Source organism: Diplotaxodon limnothrissa, linkage group LG6 (assembly GCF_057381915.1).
Source record: "Diplotaxodon limnothrissa isolate DT_005_m linkage group LG6, D_limnothrissa_male_GT1.1, whole genome shotgun sequence".
NCBI classification, from domain to species: domain Eukaryota; kingdom Metazoa; phylum Chordata; class Actinopteri; order Cichliformes; family Cichlidae; genus Diplotaxodon; species Diplotaxodon limnothrissa.
In genome coordinates this window covers 33612243-33639181 of record NC_140601.1, presented here as the reverse complement: position 1 = coordinate 33639181, position 26939 = coordinate 33612243, and the positions used below count along the sequence as shown (strand labels likewise).

At 39.5% G+C, this 26939-nt stretch overlaps 2 protein-coding genes across 2 annotated transcripts; both read right to left on the bottom strand.

Moving 5' to 3' along the window:
• Window positions 1-259: 259 nt before the first annotated feature.
• metrnlb (meteorin like, glial cell differentiation regulator b) lies at window positions 260-5393 on the bottom strand. Its single transcript, XM_085356228.1, has 5 exons — window positions 5055-5393; window positions 3611-3794; window positions 3300-3525; window positions 1921-1980; window positions 260-1089 (listed from the first exon to the last, which is right to left on the bottom strand). Exons 1-5 carry the CDS (start codon window positions 5147-5149, stop codon window positions 773-775), a joined length of 882 nt encoding a protein of 293 aa, XP_085212354.1. The 5' UTR covers window positions 5150-5393; the 3' UTR covers window positions 260-772.
• A 6928-nt stretch (window positions 5394-12321) lies between these two features.
• Window positions 12322-25839, bottom strand: qtgal (queuosine-tRNA galactosyltransferase). Its single transcript, XM_085356227.1, has 12 exons — window positions 25705-25839; window positions 24552-24668; window positions 24358-24457; window positions 23098-23162; window positions 22230-22295; window positions 21302-21397; window positions 17843-17938; window positions 16674-16798; window positions 14335-14470; window positions 14143-14211; window positions 13970-14044; window positions 12322-12462 (listed from the first exon to the last, which is right to left on the bottom strand). Exons 1-12 carry the CDS (start codon window positions 25837-25839, stop codon window positions 12382-12384), a joined length of 1161 nt encoding a protein of 386 aa, XP_085212353.1. The 3' UTR covers window positions 12322-12381.
• Window positions 25840-26939: the final 1100 nt, after the last annotated feature.

The window sequence follows — 26939 nt, the reverse complement described above, 5'->3', positions numbered from 1 at the left end:
TTGCATCCATGTGGGTGGACAGAAAGCCTGGTAATTTTTGGTCCTTCACTTTCTGTTCCTACTACAAACTTCACTTGTCAGTTGTTTTCAATTATCCGCATGCCAGCCACACTAAGCCCCTTTGTGCCGTGCAGTATCTGACAAATAGTGGCAGATTTGTTAATAAATTATAAACAGGGCCCCTCTATCAGGACATAGAGGTCATACTAACACATTCACAACCTGAAAAACACGCCAAGTGTGTACCTTTTTGGTGAGATAACAACACATATCTTTAATTTCTGTAAATATGTACAGTCCCTTTGAACTCATTAGCAGCACACACACACAAAGACTCACAGAGCTGCGTACTATACACTTCTGTCAGAAGACTCCTAAATTTTACAGAAAGCTTTTTACAAAGCAAACTTTCATTTCAAGAATGAGCAGTATCGTCAAGAGAATAAAAATGTTAACCAGGTAGGCACGAGTTTAAATTTAAGCCTCTCGTTCCTTCTTTCACTCACAGTCACTCATGCACAGATTTACAAACATATTTACATATGCAGTAGCAAAATAAAGCCAAAGGGACATTTCGGTTTAAGTAGCACGTTGGCTATTAAAATGTCATAAAACTGATACGATTCTGAAGACGTAGCCTGTAACGAAAACAATAAATCTGTAAGATTCCTTCCAGTCCCTTATTGACCCATCTTCCAAATTGTAACCTTTGCACGTTTTCTTCGCTGACTGAAGCACTCCTTGTTTAAAATCAGAGCCGAGAACAGATCTCTCAGTTTGTGTCTACTTGACATGGGTTTGTTCCTGCATTTTGTACTTGGATGTACAGCTTTAGAAAGTCTTTGTAGCGTGGTGCACAGCCAAGCCAGGCTTCTCCAAAATGGACAGAGCCAGTCAAAAGATACTCGTCCCCTCCAGGACGCACACTGCACTGTGCAGGAACATTGATACGACCACTCCAACTCCGTCCTCTGGCTCCACCCCAAGCAAACACCCTGCTCTTTTGGTGAAACAGTCGTCTCAGAGTCACTGTCGCCATGGAGTGCTTGTTAGTACCTGGTGCAACGCCTTGGAAGACACCACTGCCAGCTACAGAGAAGGAACAGTTTTAATAAAAGAAAATTAAATCAACAGGTTAAAATTAAATAAACTTCAGAAAGCAATGAAAGCTTTTTTTTTTTTTAAAACCCCCCAAAAAAACTGCTGTCATAACCTCCCTACCCTGGTGTACTGCTAATATCAGAGTTATATTACTGTGCAAGTCTGAGTCTTTCTGTTGACTGTTAACTATAAATGTTCAAATGAAAAGATGAAGAATGAAGAGAACATTTAGACTAAATCTACATGATTGTCAGATTCATAAAAGCAAGAAAATGCCTCAAGACTACTTAGCAGAACACAGGCTAATGCATTAATGAACACTGTGAGCAAGCGAGATACAATTATATCCCATTACATTTTGTTTAATGTCTGAGTACATTTGTGCTAATTGATATGATTTGTTTACGCAGCAAATCAATGTGATTAGGAAACTGATCAAAGCTGTCGCAGTCTGGGCTGCATGTGCCTACATTTCTGGGAAAGTACGGATCAGCTTGCCGTGTTGGTTTTATGCATATATATATATATATATATATATATATATACATATATATATATATATATATACATATATATGTGTGTGTAGTTTATGCTATAGCTATGGAGTCATTTTAACACAGTACTATAAATTTAACATAAGAACAGTGCACTACATAATTCCAATTTAGTTTTGGTGTGACATTTTCTTTCTAGTTTCTTGAATGGCAATAATCTAATCCAAGGCTTAAATTCCAAACCTTTCAAAGGTAATAAGCAAAGTATATTTTGCAAAATGTGAAATCAATTATTTAATCTGTATGCATGTGGATATTTACTTACCAAAGTCACTAGTACACACAGCCATGAGGACCTCTTCATCTGAACAAGGCTTGCAGGCGACTGAAATTGAAAATATGACAAAAAACAACAACAACACTTTAATAAAGAGCTACTATAAAAAAGACAAACATTTTTCCTTAGTTTGTGTATTTTTATCTAATCTAGTTTCCCATTAATCTATTTCACTCTCAAAGTCTTGGTGGGTTTTTCTTAGATATCAGACATCAAAAGAGGTATAGAGAGCATGTGAATGAAGACAGCAGGTGAGGGAAGAGATATAGCTGGAGAATTACCCCTTGACCCTGCCAGCTATAAAAACAGCTATAAAACACCAAGGCACACTGACACACTCAGACAGGAAGTTTCACTGGGAAGGCTTTCTTCGCTCTCATAAAGATAGTCCAGTGCGACTCTCCACCCACCACAGTTCCTCTCAACACCACTTCCCTCATATGGGTGGGCTACTCAAATTTTCCTGTTCTAATGGGGGTGGCGAAGATCTGCTCTTGATTGACAGCTGGGAGACGATTGGCTGACCCTTGTGCTTGACCCTAGTGAGACCTTTCGATTGGCTTGCTTGTTTTTATATGTCTGGCTGATACAGGGAAGAGTGGGAGTGAGGAAGTGTGTGAGGGGGGTGGGGTGTCAGAAAAGGGGCTACTTCAAGGTGGGATGAAGAAACAAGGGTGAAACAGTAATGAGGCCTCATGCTTACCAAACCTTTTTGCTTTTCCAGCTCTGGTCTGTCAGCCTCATTTCACGTTACTAAACTGCCAGCTATAAGTAACATTTTACCAAGTTACCAAAAGATTGTGGACAATTTGCAAAACCATGTGAAAATTGAGCTGCAATCACTGGGAATTTATTTGAGTTTACATAATACAATGAATATTTGTCCTTTTTCAGTGTTTAAGTATCATTTAAAATTAGGAAATTGTCACCGCTTTCTGCTCATTATTTAAATTTTAGATATCATTTCTCACAAGAATGCTCAACATGGATTCTGAGCTTACCAGAATCCATGTTGACATATCAGGTTATTATTGCATCATTAATGAACTGTTCTTTATATAGTCCCTGCTTACAACAAAGTCAATTAATTTTTAATGTTATGTGAAATCAATCTAAAATATTCTGGATTTTATGGCTTGATATTTGTGCAAATAGAGAAATAGGTTTCATTATTTAATCTTTAATGAGTGTTATGAACAGTAACACTGAATACTGGGACTGAGTACTGAATACCGAGAGCTAAGAAAAGTAGCATGCATCAAGAGGAAATGACTCAGCATTACATCAAGTTACCAGAAAATGAATTTCACCAGTCACACAAGAGCAAAACACAAAATAATGAAAAAGAAAAAAATGCAGGCTGTTACCTAAACCAGGTTGCAGGTATGGGAACATGTGCATCGCTGGCCCCTGACTGGGCACCAGCTCATACTGGAAAGCTGTGATCCTCCGGCTGATGTCTGCCTGTGGGATAGCCTCCACAAATAGCACCCCCTCTGCCAGGCTGAAACAATGCACTGTTCCCTGAGCCTGGTCCTTTTCTGCCAGCAGCAGCCTCAGATCCCCTGCATGCTCCAGGTACACATGAGAACCCTGAACAAGGTGGGCCAAGCAAACACATTCAGAACTCCTGATTATACACTAAGGCTTGTTTCTCAACATTGGTCTCATACTCTACCTGGGAGTAAACTTGAGGTTTAATGCACACATGGAGACCTGACATATGACCTGGTGAAGACTCTATGTTTGATCTCAGGTTGACAATTATGGCCCCTGTGGGGTAAAGCCACTCTAGAGATCCCTGAGAGCAGCGAAGGTAGACCTGCTCCACATCTCTGCGATGGGACTCATGGCTCAAACCGCTGTAGAGAAAAAGACGATGATTTTTTTTTTTTATCACATATGGCTGTATAAAAGGACTATAATATAATATCATCAAATCAACCTTTAACCAGTACTACAGAGATTGTACTCCTAGGCTACAGAATCCAGACAACATTTTTGTGGATGTAGAAATTTCTGTAACATGTTTGTTTGTTAATGTATTTCAAACATGTAAACAATATACAGGTACATTTAATAAAGAAAATAAGAGAGAGAAAAAAATACTATACCAAATTCAATACATTTCAATATTGCTACCGTTCTGATTCATTTACATGTTGAAAGGGAGTGGGAACGTGCTGGACAAACAAAGTTAAAGAAACATATAGAAGAGATTAAGACCAATGAGGAGAACTCCTGCAGCTGTCTGCCAGCAAATCTCTCACTTGTCTCTTGTGCTGATAAGCCACCTCAGCATCAGGGACTAATTAAGTTGTTAGAAGTTTAAGGCTGATTAACTTTACAACACAGAGTGTAAAGAACAGGCTTTCATTTTTTATGACTTGGGGACTTGGAGGAGTGATCAAAGGCGCCATGTGGCTGTATTTACTTAAGATAGGAGCTAGATTAGAGACATTCCTGTGATCATGCATACATAAAATCTTAAAGGAAGCATTTTTAGAGAAACTACAGAGAGGAACACTGTCAAAATAAACCAACGAAAATCACTCTTGTGATCTGTTTGTCATATTGACACTTTCCTTTTCGAGAGTATTGACTGAGCTAAAAAAAGAAAAAGAAAAAAAAAAGAAAATCCAGTAAACGAATTAAGGATTAATAATGAAATGTGACGTCATTACATTTCTCAGCAATAACCACAAGCACTTCCAAAACATCTCCTGTTTTCACTGACATTTCTTCCACTTATTTTACTCTGAGCCATGAGGGCTCCTCTTGAACATAAAGTTAAATCTTACTAAAACTACTCATCTAACGCCAAAACCATGCGTAACAACAGAACTGGCTCAAAGAAACACTTATCCTTTTAACACACGGTTGAATTTTCTTTCTTTCATCACTTGTGAAAAACACGGGGTAAGTAAACAGCACATTAAGTCACAAGATTGTTTTAACCAAACCTTAATAATCTACGCCTATATGAATGAACCATGTGTTGTCCGTGCCATCACTTAAAACGGCGCAATGCTTCAAGATTATCAGCCTGACATTCACAAATGAAAAGATATCTGCTCCTGAACTGATATGACCACAAATCCTTTGTTCGTCTCCATCCTCACCTTCCTCGCCAGCTACACTGATCGCTGGAGTACTGCGCCACCGCCCGACACAGCAGCACAGCTGCGACCCAGTGCGCAGCCCACGGCCGGAGCATGGTGGCCTGTCTGCCCCAGCGGTCACCAGATCCCGCACAACCACACAACACCAGACCAGCCCAACTAGCTGCGCGCTCTGTAGCACCCGAAACAAAAGTATCCAGTTAAAATATCACACAAAAATACTCTTCTGCACGCCTGCGGGCTACATTGCTGGATCAACCGAGGTAAAAGTTGCGACTGAGGTTGGAAAGCATCAGGACAAGAAGTCTGTAAAAGGAGTAGTGCGCCCACAGCAAGACAACAGAGCCTATTCAAAAAAAAAAAAAAAAAAACTTTCGCTCTGCGAGCACCACTTCACGGCAGCGGGGGCGCGTGCCAGCAGCTGACTCCGCTTGAGTGACACGCGAGCGCTGACTCCAAACCACTCCCACAGATACACCGGAAAGATATGTGTATGAGACAGAGCTCCAAGCTGAACACCGAACGTACTGGCCAGCTATGCACAGATAAAACTGAACCCACTAACTGGGAATAAACGCTCGTGTTAGTTTGTATGACACGGAAGAATTGATAGATAAAATACAGCAGACACTGACAGTGGAGCAGCAGAATTAAAAGTTGAATACGAGGCACATTAAACCTGTGTTTGCATGTGTTTTCATATATATGCAAACACAAGTTTAATGTGTCATTTCTACCATGGTAAGCACCTTTGCGCTTCCTTGAAGTCCAACAGGTCCCTTATTCTTCTTCAAACTGCTTATGTGAGTGGTTATGTGCATGCCGGCTTTATAAACACATGGATCATATTATCAGCGTGAAAATTAGATCAGCATGCAGGTCTGGAGCAGCAGCCTGATTTTTGCAGCTCCCTCAAACGTCCCCCTTAAAACGTGTGAAATAGTCAATGCTTTGCCTTTTAGCGCTTTTCCTCTATTGTCATGTTTTAGGACGTTTAACCCGATTCAAGGACGCACGTGAGTTACTTTATTCTTTGTAACCCTTTTTGCAGTAGCTGCGGCTAATGTCCCTGCGCCGCTGCTATTACAGTCCTGCTGCTTGGTTTCCTCTAAATACAAACCTGTAGAAAAAAAATGACATGAAAAAAACGGTCACATAAGCGTCTTTGGTGTTTTTCCCGTGAGAAAACAGTCAGAAGGCAAGCATGTTACTGACTCGTCACATTCCCCCGGACAGCCAGAGCAATCTGACGCATTTCGAGAAATGCTGTAACAAACTCCTCTACCCCCCCTCCCCCTCCCACCCTACACACACATTCCATAATGCCTCCCTGTGAAACTGATAAATAAAAATGCCCTTTTCCTTGGATTTCTGACATTAAATTAAATTAAAAAAAAAATACAGTAAAGAATAACCCTCCTTTGTAATATGAATATTTTGGAATACAAGGCTGTGAAAAAAAATTATTTGGACAATTCTAAACCACAAATTTAGAATAAGCTTATATACACAAGAGGTTCATATCATTTCCATGCGCCACTGTCTAGATGCAGTGTTTACTGTTATTTCTATGTTGGGATTCCCAGGGTAATGTTGGGATCTTTAATGATTTAGGTAACCGTGGTAATGTATTTGCGGATTTATATATGTATGATGTTTGCTTATAAGCCTTTACAAATATTTCTCTCACATATTATGTTTGCACTCGTATTTGAATTGATTTGTGAACAACTGTGTGAATAAACGCTCTCAGAAAGGGCTTATACAAAGTATTACAATATAATTATCATTGTTAATGAATCAGTAAACAAGTGCTTATCCTTAAAATGCATCTCTCCTTAGGTTTGAAATAGGGGTAGACACTGCCTACACAGGGACTCTCGAGTTTAATCCTGTCACCACCACAGAGGACTCTTTCTGATGTGCTGTTTGACCTCAGATGCTCCTGCACCATGTGAAGTATTTACAGAGCAGCAGAACCTCTGACCTTCTCCCCTGCAGTCACCTGGCTCTTCTCAAGCAGACTGACAGGAGGAACGCCATGTCTGTCTACACTTTTCTTCCTCACTGAGCCAAACACACAATTGCTCTATCTCCCATTACAACCTTTGTGGCCTTTACTTCCTTTCTCTCAGTCTTTTTTGGTTTGTTTTTGTTATTAAGAAATCCTAATTTACGCATGGCAGCTTGACAGTAGCTGTTGAATAAAAGGAAGGAACACTGAGCCCACGCCAATGAAACACCACTTCATGCTTCCCTACAAAGGAAGACAGTGAGACAGTGAAAGTGAGGAATATGATTTTTGGGCTGAGCATCTACTTCGCTGTAGACTGTAATGATTTGTTTTCTTATACTGTTTATACCCCGTGTTTGCCTACTGGTGGTGGTCAGAGGGCCCGGTGGCGCCTGTGTCCGGCAGCCTCGCCTCTGTCAGTGCGCCCCAGGGCAGCTGTGGCTACAATGTAGCTTGCTATCGCCAGTGTGTGAATGTGTGTGTGAATGGGTGAATGACTGAATGTAGTGTAAAGCGCTTTGGGGTCCTATGGACTAGAAAAGCGCTATACAAATGCAGGCCATTTACCATATATGCTGAGCAGAATTGTCATCACTACAACTGATCAAAAATAAATAAACACAATTTCTACAAACACAATTTTCTTCTTTCTCGAGTCATTCAATGCAGTGTAAATGTTTAATTACCAGCCAGTAACCTGAGGTACTCTGAAATTTTTTAAATGTTTCATAATTGTCTTGGTTTACACCTATCACCTGGTGCCCGATCCAATTAATTTTGCAGTGTCTTAATGGCAGTAGCTACTGTGGATGTATACACAGAAATGCCAGCATAGTCTTGCACAAGATTATCCATTTCTGGATAGTCATGTCCAAGACTGCATGACTATAGATTTCATATCCCAAAGACATCATGGAGGAAATCAGTATTTGACATTTTGTGGCCTGATTTCTTTCACTGCTAATGATGCTGAGGTCTTAATGGTACATGTCAGAGTAAAAATTAAATTTCAGCTATTATAATAATAATAAACTTTATTTATAAAGCACACTTAAAAACCAAGGGTATGCCAAGGTGCTTAACAAGTAAGATAGAGAATAGGAGGAGGATAATAGAAATAGGACCAAAGCAAGTACTAAGTATGCAAGCAGATAACTGTCACTGATACATAGGAAAGCAACGGGTACAGAGCAAACAAGAATTTAAATGAGCATAAAAGTGCATGATATAAAATCATAAAATAAATATTAACTAGAGGGAAAGGCAAGATTGAATAAGTGGGTTTTTAATCGTGATTTGAACAGTGCAATGGAATCAGATGTGTGGAGGTCGAGAGGAAGGGTATTAGCTTTAAGGACTTGTAAATGTCTAGCAATTTTCTGGCCTTGGTGATCATTTGACCATACATTTGTTAAGGGGTTTACTCTGTACACTTGAAACATTTCATATACCTCACATCAGTGGCCAAATTAGAATAACCAGTTAACCTAACATGTCTTTTAACTCTGGGAGGAAGCTGGAGTACCTGATGTAACACCACACACCTACAGCGAGAACATGCAAACCTCATAAGGAAGGGCTTCTGTGTGGCCAATCAGACCAGCCCAACCAGCTTTGTAGTTACTATTTCAAAGTAGGAATGTACATGCAAATAGATATTTTTCCTTCCACTTCACAGTAGTTCTGTTTTGCTGGTGGTTGTAGCTCAGGAGTTACAGCATGTTTTTTAGTGATCAGATGGATGGTGGTTTTATCTGTGACTGCTCCAGTCTGCATGCCAAACTATCCGTGGGCAAGATACTGAACCCCACGCTGCTCTCTGAAGTCTTCATTTGAGTTAGAGAGACTTTAGACATAGAAAAAAAGGTGCACTGGTGAATGAAGCATGTTGTATAAAGTGCTGTAGGTGCTCAAGAATCGTAGAAAAGGACCTATTTGGTGATAAAATTAACAAAGCTATCAGTTTTTGTTATTTTAGGCCTATAATTGCCATAAAACATGACATTGTAATAATGAAAATGAAGAGCCAAAGTATTTATAGTTAAACAGGCTGCTTTGCCTTCATCATAAGGTTCAAAGACCTTTTGTGGCTCCGTAGAGATTCGATTAAAAATCGAACCGCCCAGTTAGTTGCTTTTAATTTGATTATACGCTGCTATTGCATAACACTTCCAAAGGTAAAACAGATGGTAATTATTGCAAATAGTCAGTGTGCTTTCTCTTTATAGTGCAGCATTTTACACAGCATGCATGTGCATCTCCTTTTCAGACACAAAAACCTCTTCTGGAGGGAGATGTCGAAACAAAGGAATGCTGTATCATTCCAGGTGAATGAAAAAGCCCTCAGTCTCTGACCCGTGACCCCCCTTCATTCAAACACTCCACTCTCTTATCTCTTTTTCTTATCAGCTGCACTGCCAGAGCTCATGCAGCTGTGTAAGAATGCGTGTGTGTATTTCTTCTACACACGCGTAGATTTATTTGACCAGTGAGGGCAAGCAGGCTCCAGGGTCGGGGTCATTCGGTCCGCTTGTGTGTGTGCATTATGAGGTCTGATGTCTGCAGAGCACCAGAGTGTATACACTGAGTAAAGCTCTGTTTACTCTCTTTCATAGATCCTCCATTAGAGCTCACTCTGATCATCCACCAAGTGCTTCATCATGAGGGCAGACTGGCTAAAAAGTGCGTTATTTAGACAGGATGCGGTCTTACTTAAACAGCTTGTTCTCAAATATTTTGTGTTCATTCATCCAAAGAATATTACAGTTTTATGACTGCACATACTTTGAATGACGGGTTGCATTCGGAAGCAGATAAATGTTACGTTTCAAATATGCCCCACCTTAAACAAAACGGCAAATCATTTATGTAAAAAACCCCAAATCACATGCAAAGTTTCTCTCTGGAAAAGCCTTGTTGATTAAAGGGAAAATTCACCTCCAAATCATTGTTGTTGTTGTTTTGGGTTTTTTACATTACTTTGGTGTGAGTCACTCTGTTTGGAGAAATCAGCTACAGACGCATTAACCCCTCTCTTGAATATAAAAGAACTAAATGGCACTTTTTTTTATGGAGATCAAAACTGTAAAAACTATACCAGCTGTGTTTATCGATCTGCAGAACAAAGCATACATCCACCTGTTACAAAAAGTAGGCGACAGCTCGGCAGGACATAAGCATTAATGGTGTCCCACACTCAGCTGAGATGTAATATCAGCTAGCTGCACTCTCCTTTTTCGGTGGACATGGACAGTAGAAAGAAAATAATTCCTACAAAAAATCATTCTGTGTTACGGGATTTTTTTATCACCTAGGTCATTGGTGTGGACACAACAATCTGCCCAGCACACTAAAATGTGCCATTTAACTCCATTAATTTAGCTCTATTATATCAAAGACAGACATTTTTACAGCCGGGGCAACTGACATGAAAACAACAATCTGGATGGATAAAACGCACTCCAGGGTGGAGGTGGAAAATGGGTAAATCTGATTTTGGTTGTACTGTTCCTTTAAGTTTTTGAGTTTAAAGGAGAGAGGGAAGAGGGGGTGTAGATAGAAGCTAGTGGCTAAGTGGATGTGAATCTTTTTTTCTCTGCCCAAACAAAGCACTGTGCGGTGTGGGTGGCAGAGGCAAGGGGCTTTCACCTCAAACCTGACTCACTCCTGCTATTTATCCAACACTAAATCCAATCCTACCTACTAATGTGGTGCAGTGATTATGTGTCACTTTGTGCCTATGATAACAAAGGTAGCGAAAATAAAACTTTGGTAGGGATGACGACCGTTTTTTTAACCATCGCTGCCCTTTAAACTGTTGTGGCCAAATTTACAGTAATGCAAACCACGACGCCAAACCAGCAAACATTGGGGGATATTTTGTGTGGATAGGTCTGTTTACCTTTGGGCAGAAAAACTCCTCACTCTGTGAGGTAACATAAATGTTTTTTTTATGTGTTTACGTATCAAAATTGTGCCCTCTTAAAGAGGTTATTGTTCTTTAGATTTCATAAGAGACCCAGGGAAAGAGAAACAAATGTGAGTTGAATCTGTGTTTGCACATTCTTTGCAGATGTGTGCGTGCATCTGATTTTACACAGTTGCATCAGGGAACAATTGTTAAGAAATGTAGTCATAAAACATCCCACCCTTTATAAATTGTACTTTCTGTCATGACTGCACTTCCCTTTAACTTCAGTTACAAGTTCAAGAATACAGGTTGGCAATTATCGAACTGGCTTCACACAGACTGTGTGATATTTTATTCCTTCAGTAATGAACACTGGCAATGTCCTCTTGCATGATATAGAACAGTCATCTGTAAAGTACAAGGGTTTCAGATCTTCACATTTGTTTCTATCATTTCATATCTTCCCTTGTGCTGCCTCTTTCAGCTCTGGTTCAGTTCATCGTTACTTTTTGCTTTTAAAAGTGTCAGTTTAACATTTTGGGAAATATACACGCTTTTTAATTTAAAATAATAATAAACGTGTCAGCAGTCAGTCAGCTTAGCTTAGTGTATTATCACAGCTAAACCTGTTGCATGCGTATTTCAGGGAGTTCCTTTCTCAAGGCACAAAATAAAGGGAGGAGAATATTTAAATCAAGCATCCAAACTATTTTAGTAATGTTTACGACATGTCAGTAACTGCTTGCGCAGCTATTTAATTCTGAAAAAAATCAGGTCTTATTTTTTGCGCTTGATATTGAAATGAACTTAGTGCCTTTTTTGTAAATCAATAAAATAACCACACCTTGGCCTGTTTAGTAAATCTGTCCCCACCTTTGTAAGACACTAAATTGTTTTGTTTCCATTTGACCTGTTATGTACATTTTTGTATGTATTAAAGATGAGGAGACTCAAAGGTGTTAGGCTGTAATTGTTGTTAAATTAAGCTATGTTAAATTTCACTTGGTTTTATATTTTCTTTTTTGTAATATATGAGTCTGGTATCAACCATTACTCATCACTCAGCAAGAAATGTGGAATTAGCCTTACAAACCTTTGTGCTATGCTTAAGGAGAGGGTCAGAAAAAGTCAGAGCTGGGATATCCTGTTGTGACTTTATTAGCCGATATATCAAAGTGAAACTACAAAAAATGGCATTTAACCCATTTTAAGACTTAAAATACACGACAGCCATCTCCTACCCTCATCTTTGTAAATGTGCACTTATTTCCAGTGTTCACTCTTTTCCTGTTATTACCTGCCTACTTCTCAGTTTGCATATATGTGAAAGTGACGTATTCCTCTGCATTCCACTGCCTGTTAACCTGCAAGCCTCCTCCAGTCTTCCCCATCTCCCTGAACAGTCAGTTGAAGTGGTAATAATCTATTCCTTCCTTCAGCTGCAAAGAATTTAGATTTTCCTCCAGGTTGCCTCCAGTCATGTCCTACGAATGAAAAGATGCCACGAGAGAAAGAACATTAACAGAAAACATCATGGCAGGCCACAGTTTCTACAACACAACTTTCATTCACAAACATCATCATTTTCTTTCAAGTGTGGACTAATCAGCCATCAGGGTTTGTGGACTTCAGAATTCTTTTGACTTGGTATTTCTTACTTAAAGCAGCAGCAAGCAAGAAGGAAAAGGAAATAAATAGTGAGAAAACAACCTTTTCCTGCAGCTTTGTCTTTAAACTGGGGGGAGGGGGGGAGTGTCACTGTGTCATTGAGCTTTTTACATAGCTAGCTGTTACCTTTGATTGCATGTGAAAGTAAGGTTAACAGACTAACTATGCAAGAAAAGAATGACATGCTCGATGTGCATTTTGAAGCTGATACAGTAGAAATGTTTCTGAAATGCTGATATTAGCACATTTATTGCACTTATCAGACCATCTTTGACACTCTTGTTTTGATAGATTTACTCCTTTTTTTTCTTTTGTTTTCCAGTGCAGGCAGCTGTTGCTAATGTTGGAATATCAAATTTTCCTGCAGGATTTTCTGCCACTCAATCAGGCATTCCTTTATATGAAGGAATGCCTGATTTGAACAACAGTTTTTTGGAACATCCCGTCTCTTGTGAATACCAAACTCTCCTATCAAGGGCCAAATTTTCAAAATCCTGAACAGATCCAAGAGGAGTTGCAGAAGTCTTGTTTTTGAGGCTACTTGAATTACAAAATGCTAAAAGGTCCTTATGGAATTTGACCAATGATAGAAAAACATGATAGACTCCCTCGGCTTTAAGCCAAAAGAAATACAACAATAAATGTTTGACTAAACTAAAGGAATTTAGGTTGAACCAGAGTCTTTGAGAAAAGTTGAAATCAATATATTTGCTGATAATAAATATTTGACACCTGGGTGTAAACCCAGTGTGATTGAGTCCAGGTGTTTGTTTATGTGGATGTCATAGAGAACAAGAGAGAGAATGATTGGGTCCAGGTCTCCATCTCCTCCGACTCTGATTACTTCTCCCAATTCCCATAATTGAGCAATTAGTAGACCCCTGAGGTGGGGTGGGGTGGGGGTCACCATAGATTTGAATCTGAATTTGGCTGTGTGATAAATAGATATTACGTGATTTAACTGCCACAATGGATGTGTGTGTCATTACATACTGAAAACCAATGAATAAAAAGAAACTGCCATTGTTCTAGGTAAAGCCTATGTGTACTGCCACGATCTGGAGCATAAAATGCAAACCATGATGTGTTATATGCAAACACAATAGTGGCAAAAACATGTAATGTTTGTACAAGCATCGTGTGATCAAAGATCAGGCTGCTGTCTCTACCCATTTCCTGACAGCCTCTCCTGTGTTTGTGTGTGTTATGTCGTGCAGTGGGCACACGCCCTTCATCATTATGTTGTTAACATAGATTACAGACCTGAGGAACAGATGGTCAGAAACAGCAAACATACAACACACAAACATGCTTTTTGCTCACCAGTTTGACACAGATGATGAAAGGAGCGGAGGCGTTTTTGTAATGCAGAACTTGAATCTTTGGCTTAGGCCTTTCCTAGAAAGATACGGGAACACGAGAGAGGTTAATAAAAAATAAATCACTGGAATAAAGCCATCTTGGAGACCTGTTTAATGTAACAAATATGATCTCACCTTGGACTCCTCGTATGTATAGAAGCCTTTCTGGATCTTGTTCTCATCCACATCACAGAAAGCCTTGACCTAAAATAACAGAATGACACTAATTTCAAACACGCATTTCACAACTTTTTTCATTATCTGTATCTACTGAGACACAGGAAGCAGGTTGATTTGGCTGGTTATTTCCATCTGAAGGCAACATACTTTCTTCTGATTGGCTGGGCTAAGCGATCGGTACAGCTTTCGGCCTTGTTTACCAGCGTTCCATATGGTGAAGCTCTCCCATTGGCTGAGAACTCTCTCCTGCAGGAAGTCTACTCGCAGCTTCCAAATAGTCTCTCTGTGAACAGAGTGGCCAGAGAAGTCTAAATTAATCAGACTGTCACTGGTACAACTCCGAGATTCTTTTTATTTAGTGTGGGGAAAGAAGCAGTTGAATCTAAGCAGCAGGTTGAACACTTTCAAGGAAGCTGAAGGTCTTGGGAGAAGCTCCCCTCTGAACCCGTTTAACAGTTTCTGGGGTTTTTTTGTTTGTTTTTTAGAGATTTCTCTCTGGAAGTCCCACTCTGACCACTTGTACTTGCGATTTCACACTGAGGCTCAAAGAGCAAGTATCACCTACTGAGTCAAAATGAGCAAACTTTCACATTATGAGTCACTACTAGTGACATGAGCTGGCTCTTAGGCTATGAGCTAAGGACTAAACAACAGCTTTCAGTAAAAGACTCTACGAGTATGTTTGTTGTGTATTTGACTTTCCTAGATTCAATTAATCTCCCACAAAAAAAAACAAAGACTTCTACTGTAACTCCTTAAAGTGGCTGAGGAAGAATATTTACCATTGGTGAACTGTAACATGTGCTGTAGTCAAAATACATCAAAACCACTTGTTTCCCTCTTCTCTTATTACCTACCCTTCTCGCCAGATCTGAATCCCTTCATCCACTTCCCCAAAAATTAGATTTAAGTTGAGCAGTCGTCATTTACACTGACTGCAAAAGCTCTGGGATTAGAGGAGGAGCAAGTGTAAGGGTACAAAACAGAGCTTCCAATGACCGATCGAAAAAAAAGCAGCTGATGAAATGTTGGTCAGTTTGTTTACAACCGGTCTGATTGAGACAGCCTAACTTAGTTGTGCTCTATTGTAAATGATCAGTGAATACAAATGAAAGCTAAAGCTACAAATTTAAACCATCCTTTCGGTGTCATACCTTTACAAAGCGGCAAGTACTACATTTATTAAGTTGTGATCTGTTGCTTTAAGTAGATGGAAAATTGTATGCATGTAAATTAGTTTGACTTCCTGTAACCTCTGCACAACTGTGTACAGGGTTCTCTCTCTCTCTCACACACACACCCTCAAGATTAAATCTGTCTATGTTTACAAGCTTAACCCCCTTCTACTCACATTTTAAAACAAAGGCACTAATAATGAGAAATCAAGCAGACATTCTCAGAAAGTGCTTCACTCTCATCTCTTGATGCGAACTTCTTACTTTTTTAAGCACTGGGCCTCATATGGCAAGCAAACCCGATTCCACCATCATCGTGGAGCTCGGGTGGTCTCCAGATTCCTTGGTTATTATGCATTCTCTATACAGGCTTTGATTCTAAGGCAGGGCAGCAATATGGTAGAGATTAACTACACACAAACCTTTTCATCTCATTTACAAACAGTGCATTTCTGTGTAAGTAAGCCTCCCAACTCAGTTACTTTTTGGCAGTATCTTTTAAAAGACTTGACACCTCACATTTAGCACATCTACAATTACATGCATGAGCAAGATCGACGTAAATAGACAAAAATAAGATAATGGTTTCATTTCACTAAAGAGAGGAAGTAAGTAGGCAGTACATGGGAAGGGGTTATAAGAAGTAGGGGAGAGTGGAAGGCAGCTAGCTTGAAATAGATCTCCAAAAATAGATGATAGATGAAGACAGAGGAGGATGATTGGTGAAGGAGTGCGTCAACACGGGCAGATATACGAGCACTGGTTAGACGCAAGGGAGAAAGGAAGGAAAGAGGGAAGGAAGGTGGGATAACAGGAAAGAAGGGATGAAAGGTTAGGCAGTGTGAGTGGAGAGAAGGCAGGAAAGATCTTTTTCTTTGGTGTGTTTTAGATTTAGAGACAGACCCACACACCTGCAGAGACTGCATGCTGATGCACAGGCAACAGCAGGAATGCACACGTGCTCACACACACGCGTGCACGCGCGCACACACAACGCTACGCAATATGTCAAACATTTCTGTTCACAACGCAATCCGATTCCCTCCCAGCACCACTGGACAGATACTGAGCATTCCACAGAGAGAAGAAAACGCATAGAAATTCCTGATTCATACGCTGGGAAAGTGACTGAAATTCCACAAACTCAAGCTTACTAAAACACGTGTCTGTGTATGTGTGTGAGTATATCTGTGTGTGAGCTCTGAGAAAATCTGGGATGCCAGTGGGCAGCTGTGAGTAGGTGGAGGATCAACACCATGTCCAAGTATGTGTGTGTGAATGCAGCTGAAGAGGAATGATGGTTGGACTGACTCAGTTACAGAGTGAGTGGCTGCTTTCTCATGATAACGATATATCAGCAGGCACTGGTCAACCCGGAACAGACCCCCACCATGACGAAGACTCTGGTAAAAAAAGAGAAGATCCTCTGGGACTCCCTGGAGACAGAGAAGAAGAATTATGGTATGATATGACATATGCCCAAACACAGAGAGCTGCAGCTAGGCCTTACCTCCACTAATCCGAGTCACTAAACTGAATTGTCTGACAAATAAGATGACTTGGTATGCGGCTAAATAAAGACCATCTAGTCCATGTTGGAAGTGCTAGCTGATAACTTGCCACACTACCTTCTAGTCTGAATCTTGTAAATTCTGATTCCAAAAATCCAATATAGCAACATTTAAATGCTAACATTAAGGGTTCCTTTCTTCTTTTAACAACAGTCCACAAATAAGGAGTAGACCAGTTGCTGGATGTTTGGGAGATTAACGTGTTGCACTCTTATCTGATATAAGACTCCAGCTGGTTAACAGTCCTGGGTGTTGTCTGTCCTGTTTGTAGTTTCATGATTTTTAGCAACACTTACTTTTCAAGCCTTTCGTAAACCCTGTCCTAACCTTTTGTGTTGTTATGCTCACTTTTTCATGGAACAGTAAAATGACATGATATATTTTCAGTGTTCTATAATGAATAAAATATGGATTTACGGGATTTGCAAATCATTCCCTTCTGTTTTTATTAGCATTTTCCACAGCGTCCCAGCTTTCTTGGATTTGGGCTTATATATCAGATATCAAATGTATTTTTGATAGTGAGAACATTTAACAATTGTGTTTTTAGCAGTGTGCTAGATGTGAGAAAGGAAAACGTCAGGCAAGGTTTCAGTTGGATTTTCACAGAATTTCCTAGTTTTCATGTGTGAAAACAGCTGATATGAGTAGGGGTGAGAAGTCGAATGCTTTAAAGGATGTTCTTATCAGCTGCTCGAACAGTGTCTGAAAACTCCTCCGTTTCCACACCTTTCCATCTGGGTAATTCTTTCTGACATCCACAACCAATTCATACATTCAAGAAGTGACTGGTCAGGTGTATAGAGGTGACCGATCACTATTATTTCTGACATTTGGTGAGTCGACAAGAGCAACAAAGTGGGTTTGTGAACACCTCAGAGAGTCAGTTTGAGTAATAGGAATGCTTACCTTGCCTCCCTCATCAAACGGCCCAACTTTCTGATACCATTCCCGTGAGCAGAACCATGTTGGCATGACAACACTGGGCCCATGGGAGGTGTACACCTGAAACCGACAAACTGTTAGAATTTCATAAATTTTCAGTTTGTGGCAGATCTGTAGGAGTATATTCTGGTCAATAACCTAATAAAGAGACAATATACAGTGTCATATTAGCTACACACCGTCCAACTTAAATTAATTGTTTGTGTTGCTGTGCTTGAGATTCATTTGAAAAAGTTTTCATGCACATTTTTATTCAAGAATGTATCTAATGCATCTGGTTTTACACGTTCTTACCTTTAGCTCACAGGGTGCCAGGAGGAGCACAGGCAACGTCAACACATTTTTAAAAAAGTTTTTTCTTGTGCCACTTTCAGTAAATAAAGGTTATTAATTACTATGTTTTTATTTTCTTATACTATTTCTGTTATTTCACATTGTGCGAACTTTACTGGATGGATTTTGAAGCTACTGGCTCTGAAAAATTTCGCAATAGTATTTAAGCAACAAGCTGCACTCAGGAGAAGTTTAGTTCTATTCCTGAAAACAAAATAGGTTAGAGTGCAGCCACATGTGCTTTCTTAAAGCAGTGTGTGTGCTTCCTGAAGTGTGCAGGGGAAGGATACACATTTCCATCCTCTCGCATATGATTCTTTGACTAATGAGTTTGTTTTGGCTTCTCCTCGTTTCTCTGACCGCAAAACTCTTTTAATACATCAGGATCGGATTATGTCCACTATATTTCTTTCTCTTTTTACAGATGCAGGCCCCCAACTCATTTGTTACACCAGCACCCAGCCCCCTCTCAGTTCCCCACCCCTGCTTGTTCCTCATCTCTGTGTGCATTTTGTAACAGTAATATTTTTGCATATTGAATCTAAAGGTCATTTCAGGTGGTCCTACTTCCCTCTCCCACTACATCACTCTGTCTTACACACTGTGTGCATATGCATTTGTATTTGTGTGATTGTTCATGGTTGAAGTGGAAATACTACTGCGTAACAGAAATGCATCACAGATGAAAATAATTGTGCAAAACATCTGGATCCAGGCAGTTGAACAGCTGGACAGAATCTGGAGTGTATGAGTGTGTGTGCATGTGTGTGTGTCCGCCTACGTGCATCTCTTTGCCTTTCTGTAGTAATATTGCAACATTTTGCAGATGTAAGCTGTGGCCAAAAGCATGAATAAGAGACCAAGTTCTGGGAAAGACTGAGAGCATTAGGGTGAACGTGAGTAATCAGAGGGGTAGAGAACATTTTAGACAACCTTATCTAATGCCCTACAGATGAATGTTAGAGTAAAAGAAGCAGTGCTCAATGTAAATTTTAAAGTTTAACTCGGTTAAGTCCAGTTTCTTTGTCAAGAAAGTAAAAGCAAAGGCAGATAGAGTCAAGAAAGAGAAGGGGAAGGAAAAGGAAAAGGAGCGGCTTTTAAGACTGCAGAATCAATGTATGATCTCATTCTCATGCTCCATGAAACTTAATATCATATAAATATCCTGGAATGTCTGCTAAGGAGTTATGCAGACCTTGTGTGTGTGTGTGTGTGTGTGTGTGTGTGTGTGTGTGTGTGTGTGTGTGTGTGTGTGTGTGTGTGTGTGTGTGTGTGTGTGTGTGTTAGGGAGAGTGAGCCAGTCCAGGTTGTCTTGTATCCTTAGTGACAGCGTGTTTTGTTAAGTCAGAAACAGCAGACTTCCATCTCTTCAAAAACAGACATACTTCCAGGGGTTTTACTTTTATATCACTGTTTTTTTTTATTACTTCGTGAATAATGTAACTTTTTAAAAACGCACTGGGTAAATATTTTCACTTGATCACATCGTCAAAGAAATTCTAAAAAAATGTTCCAATACTTATAGTGTGAATAAGTATTGGAATTTGCCTATTTAGAGCGCTTGTATGGCAAACACAAGTGGACACAACTCTCAAATCTTGCCCACTATATTTGATTATGAGTACAAGCATAAAGTCATAAATTACAGCAAAAACGTAGCCAAGCTGGTCAAGTGACCAAATGCTTTCATGGCTTTGAGTGATTAGTAAGGCTCATGATTAGTTCATAGTTCCTCTTGCCAGGGCCAACAGCTTGTGCATCTGTTATGCATCTATCAGGGTGTATTCACTGGTTACCTTATGGCTTCCCATCTATGACAGAAATCATAATTTCATTAATGTAGTCAGCACTTAGGTCAAGAATGTTTAACACCATTACCTTTTATGTCTTTATGGAGCCCTTTACCAATGAATTTGGAACTTACATGTTACTGTCATCATAGGACAATTAGAAAAAGACTGAACAAACATGGCTTATTTGGCTTATATCCCTCTAAAAAGAGCACGGTAGAAGAGTCCACAATACTAATAGAATAATGGAGATTTTATTCATAATGCACAGTGTCAGATTTGATGAAAACCTAATATAGTTTATCTGCACAAACATCTCATACCTACTGACATGCACCCTGGTGGAGGGATGATGACCTGGGCTTGTTTTGCAACCACAGGGCGCGGGCACCTTGAGTAGACCATAAAGTCTTTGTATACCAAAGTATTCTAGAGCTAAATGTAAGACTATCCATCCAACAGCTAAAGCTTGGCCCAAATTGGGTCACGCAACAGGACAATGATCCCAAACACAGCAGCCAAGAAGAAGCAACGTGCTGCAATGGCGCAGTCAAAGTCCCAACCTCAGCTTGATTGAAAGGCTGTGGCAAGACCTCAAGAGAGCCGTGCATAAGCAAATGCCCACAAACCTCAATGAACTGAAGCAACGCTGTAATGACAAGTGGACCAAAACTCCTCCAGAATGATGTGAGAAAACGATGAAGTCATACAGAAACCAATTACTTCAAGATATTGCTTAAAAAGGTGGCTCTACAAGCTACTGAATCACAGGGTTCATATATATAACGAGTCCTTTGGCATGACTGCAGATGCCGTCAATGTATGAAATATAACAAGGAGCACAGAAACAGTTTGAAGCTTGTAGGTTTATTGAGTAGTGAGCTACCTGTTTTCTTATTTTTTCTTATTTTTTTTAAATGATGTACTCAATTTTTCAGACAGCTTTACAGTATAATAAAACTAAAGTGCTTGTGTATGATGATTTGGTAGCTGCACAAGGCTTTCTACACAAAGCTCAAAACTTTTACCAGCTTCCACTACAGGCTGCCCTCAGCAGACAGCTGACACTGGGGTCTGTTTCCTCTGCTGGGATTGTGATAGACAGAGAGGTCAGGAGTGATGCAGCATCCTCTCTCCACTCCACAAACACATTTCCGTGGAAACTGCGTACAGCAGGTATGTATCCTGTTTCAAACTGACCTAGTAGCTGCCTGTCACGTGACCTCACGCATTCACATATGCATGCGAAAACACATTAGTCGGCAATCAAAACATGCTCCGCTAAGCTGCATTCATTTACCTGTGTGATGAGCTGGTCCTGACTGAGTGTGTTGATCCAGCGAGTGTAACGCTCTGTAGATCCTTCCGGTACTCGCTGGACTCTGCAGCCAATCAGCTATCATGGAAACACACATACACAACTTTGTGAGTAAAATAAAAAATTTCACTCCAAGAACCACCCAAAACATTTTCAATCATTTTAGACAAAATTCTGTATCAGAGAGCTTCTGTGTTTGTTTTTTTTGTAAATCGAGCTGCACAAATTTCCAACGATTTGAGTAATTATGCTTCAGATTGAAGGCTGAGTTTGAAATATTAACTTGATTTTGAAGTTTAATAGAATTGTTTAACATATTTTTTTATTTCAGATAATAAAAAAACTAAGATATTATTGGCAGAATAACTAATAAGTCATCTAAAAGTTCTAATACATTTCACCCAAATAATGCAAACTACTGCTTCATATCGTGTTTCCTATGAGACATATTCAAGCAAAAAAAGGAAAGAAAGAATTACATCAGAATCAGAGGATACATAAAGAGAGATTATAGAAAACTGAAAAACAAAATACGGGTCCCATTTTTTCACCTACAACTATAAAAAAATTACAGTTGGAACAGAACCAGGCAGGCTGTTTATGGAGGACAGCAAGCCTGCTGTCTCTATGCTGTCGCCCTTATTTTCCACACACACATGACCTATAACCCCTGACCTGCCAGGTCAAAGAAAGCATCAACACCGGATACTCACTCTGTTCTACATGCCAACTGTACAGCAGCACGCGCACGCATGCACATGCTCACTCTTACAAACAATATCTTTTTTGTTGTTGTTGTTTTCATTTTAACACTGATAGTCAGAGGGAAAGGTAGAGAGGAGGAGGAAGAGAAGTGAGAAGAAAAGATAGGGAAGGAAGTGATTAAGCAAACGCTTAAGAGAGAACTTACAGTGTTTTTGTGCAAGACGGACGCCTCATACTGCAGACGAATTCTTTGGGGCAACATAATGTCATCCTAAAGTTAAGAAAATAATTATTTTAAATGTCTATGCCAATAACATGTGACAACAAATGGACAATACACACAATTCTTTTTCATTTGCACTTAATGAACTATATTAGAGCTTGGTCAAAATGGTTTAGGTTGAATTTTCTATTGTTAGTTTTGACAATTTTAGCATTTTAACATAAAAAACAATTTTTTAATAATCTCGGAGGGTCTGTCTAACTGCAATGATAGATAGAAAATAGGCAAAAAACTTGATGTACACAGAACAAGAGTTTATCTTCATAGCGTGGTTGAGATAAAGGCTGTATTTAAAGTTTAAGAGGGTAAAATATATCAGTATATCAGCATTACCAGAAAAAGAGTCACAAGAATAAACAGAACTAGTTGACTGCTTTCAGATAAACCAATCTCATAGGCACTGAGTGTTTTCTGTGAAAAGTTAGCAGAAAACAGCCAAGTTGATATGATGCGACTCCGAAAGATAAGAACAAATATAGCCAGAGGCGATCAGAGGTTGGAAGATTGTCAGATGTTTGGAGCTTTCATTTTTGGCTGTGTCAGATGAGTGTGTCAGATGAGTGTTTCAGATAAGCAGCTACAAAGCACTGTGTCAAAAACAGAGCTATCCTAATCTAACTTAAACTTCTCTTTCATGTTCATGTTTAGCCCATCAGTCGGTAACTTGACTGCTGAGATCTGTGTTTGCATGTATTTTCTGGATAACTGAACACCCCGGTATGATTTCATTATTTTGGACATACTATTGTATGTGTTATGAAAGATATGAAGCACACTTGGTCACACCCACCGCATCCTGAAAGCACAAGTATTGCCCACGACTCTGACATATGGCCTTATTCTTTGCATATCCCACTGAAAGACAAAAGAACATTTCATGCTTATTTGTTCTTACGGTTTTAAGTATGTCTTTGTGAGACAGTTAAATGTGTGCTTGGATTCTTAATGAACTGTCAAACCAGACAACATGAAAAAGCGCTGCCGGTGTGTAAGCGCTTAAGTAAAGGCTCATTTATTACATTTCTGCTAGCTTGAGGGCTTTCAAATGTACTGCAAATTGTAGCGCATTGAAATGTGTTGCACTACGTTACAATGCACATTCTACAAATAAGTAAGAGACATGAACTTAACACAACCATCTGAAATCAGTATAAATTGCTGCAGAGTACCAGTTCCTGTTTCAGTCACGGAAAAAAAAGTCTCTTAAAGGTTGCACTGTATTTCTGCACTTCTCCTTAATTAAGCATTCACAAGAGTAAGTCCAACACTCATCACAGAGTGGAAGATTTTAAGGACCAGATCTTAAACGGCCCCTGATAAGCTGTTGCACCAATGGAAACTGACTTATTGTCTGAACTGCTTATTTTAATACAGTGGGCTGTATACAGACCTCGCTACCAACTGTGTAACGCTTCTGACAGTCACCAAACAAAGTAAAAGTACTTCAAAGCCTGTTGGACACAATTTCAATGAAACATTTTGTTCAACCCAGTAACCCTCGTGAAATGCTGAACGTGCAGATTCAGTGCAGCTGATCCCACTACTGATCAGCAGGGCCCAGAGTATAAAGACTGTTAGAAATGGCTCATTTACTGCCAGTAGGCCAATTTGGCAGCATTCAAGCTGCCTTCTTGTTAATGAGCTCAGTAGCTTTCACCGTTCTTTGGAGATTGTGTTTGGTTGAACTTTTGCCTTTGTTTTTGGTTGTTTCAGCATAAGGGCTGCTGCATGGCTGGTCTTTATGTCAACCATGTTCATATAAACTGATTTTACATGTAAATAAATCCCCCTTCTTTCACATACTTTCCATTTCTCCCCAGAAACTTGTCAGTACTCACCTCAGACGTGGTTTATTCTGGGGAATGTAACAATGGCTTTCATTTGATATCATTAGCTGCCACAAATGGTGATAGGAACAACTGGGAAGATGTTACGGGAATTATGAGCATCTACTAGCATTAAGGCCTTCATGTTCAACTACAAAATAAAGGTCACATAATTTGATTGGGAGCGTGGACTGACTGCTGATCATATCCCAAAAGTTACTGACCTCCTTTAGGTTGTTCAGAGTTGTGACCAGAGATCACCACTGAGATGCCCTTTGCCTCTAGCCTCTCCCTCCAACCTTCCACCACTTTTTTCGAGTCATCCTAAAAGACACGCACATGCATAAGAGTTAAGTGATGTCTCAAACTATGAGACAATGTATTCTTTCACTTGTGTAAATATGCCTACAAAACCTACGGTGCTTGCGTCATCAAACACCGACAGCTCCATGGATCCAGAGAAATCTTGGACCAATATGGCCTGCAGACATTCATCCAGCCAGCATGATGCATTATACACTGGCATGACAATACTCTGAGTAAAGAAGACACAAATAGAAAGTTTACACTCAGTTCAACTGCTGCTTTGGCAACCACAAAAACAACAATCAAGCAGGATGGTATAAACTGGAAGTGCAGGAGGGAAGTGATCTTGAAAATGAGTAAAATTGCAACTGTAGCACTTCTTTAATCAAAAGGGCATGGAAATAACAAAAGTCAAACTCCTATATAGTAAGTAAGTTGAAATTGCCAGTGTCTATATGTACAACGTTTCCAGTATATTAGGCACAACTTGGTTCAGACCAATCAAGCAGCTTTCTAATATTATACTGAACCTGTTACAGCTGCCAAAATAACTGACACAACTAAGGTATAGACTTGGGACATGTGGGGGTATTCAGTGGTACTTGGTGCTGATAATTTGGCAGTGGGTCCTGGATTTCTGGGGTGGGATCTCCATCAATCTGGCTTGTTTTACAGACTTCATGTCAATCCTTCATGGGGTAAGAAACTGGGCAAATAATTTAGGGACTTTTTCATTTTTAATGGAACAGTTTTGTTTTGCTTTTTCCATCTTGTCATTAGGTGCCCTGTGCTGAATTGGAGGCCGTTGATGTTGGGGAGTGCTTGGTTTGCAACAACATTTGTGTGGGTGTCAAAGTGAGAGTCACATAAATACCAGCACTCAATGTTTCCGAGTGCATTACACTGTAATATGTGGTTATTTTATTCATCTGTCCATCTACTGTTTAAATACTGTGGCTGACTGGTGTAGCCCAACAGATGCCACTTTCATTATTAGGATCTGTAATGGTTTCCCTAAAATAACTATAGCAAATATTTACGTTTCAAGCCCTGTATCTCTAGAAGACAAGCCTGTTGCTCTATTAGTTTGCTCTTAACAAATTAAAACCGCAAGTAAATGCCACACCACCGAAATAGAGACGAGGATAAACCTGTATACTCAGTAAACAAACTATTTAGGGTGGTAATACTGGCCATATCACTTTTTATAACTTTTACTCTCCTTAATGTCGATATCGACATTAAATTGAGTCATCATCACCCACCACATCCACAGTGCTCTTCTCCACCTCCCGCTCTTTGCCTCCTGTCAGTGTTTCCGTGGTGCGTAGCCGCTTCGGCGGGTTCATGTCGACCTCTGACTCCCTGACCTGCTGCTCCGTGTCCTCGCTACGTCTCATGGGGCCAATATAAAAAGTAGCCAAGCGACCGCTAAGTCGAGGGTATAGAATATAAGCTATAAGAAATGGTTACAAATGTGTGTACATGTACAGAAAGGCAGGCAGACACGCGAAATCCACGTGGATTAAAGCAAAGCCATTTTAGGACACTTCTCAACATGAAGTGGACCCATTTCTACTACAAACATCACCTAAAAGGTCTCCTGTGAATTTTAACAGCGGACATCGTGACAATTTATCCTAAAGATGTAGCTCAAACCCACAGTGTTGCTAGCAGTTTAATAACTTCCGCAAATAATGACTCCCGGACGCTCATTGGCTCATGCAAAACACGGACAGACACCGGATTCGCTGCGGTTCACTGTCAATCATCTAAAGCGGTGACGTAGACGAAGCGTATGTATTGCTGTTTGTTTGAAGATACCGCGTGTCTGAAAACATGGCACCGGTAAAGTGTAGGATGAGGCTTAATTATTAAACAAACTGTCTAATTCAAGCTATTGGGATATTATTGGGATATATTTTGCTGTGCTTGTTATATATATATATATATATATATATATATATATATATATATATATATATATATATATATATATATATATATATATTTCCCCTTTTCATTAATATTTATTATTGTTATTAATCCATTGCGCAAAATTACAAAACAGAAGCCTAATCTCTTACTTAAAATTCTACAGTAAAATATATCACAATGGATAAATAAATAAGTGACTCGTACAATAAGTTTATTTATAGTTATTATAGTTATCTATGGTTATTGTCTTATTTACTTATTTTAATCGATCGACCTATCTATCTACAGTGATGTGAAAAAGTAGTAAAGTAATAAATTAAAAAAAATTCTATCTATCTATCAGGACCCAATCCTTTAAATCAACTAATAATACATACATTATCAGGTAATTAAAATGACTTTAAATGTTTATAAAACAAATTTCATCATCGTTTTAATTTAAAGCACAACCGTGCCTCATGCTTGATTTGTTCTTGGCACAATAAAAGACTAAGTCATACACTCTGCTAATGTCACCGATGCGTTGTTTGTAGTATCTTAGTATCTTAAAATTTTATTTTCA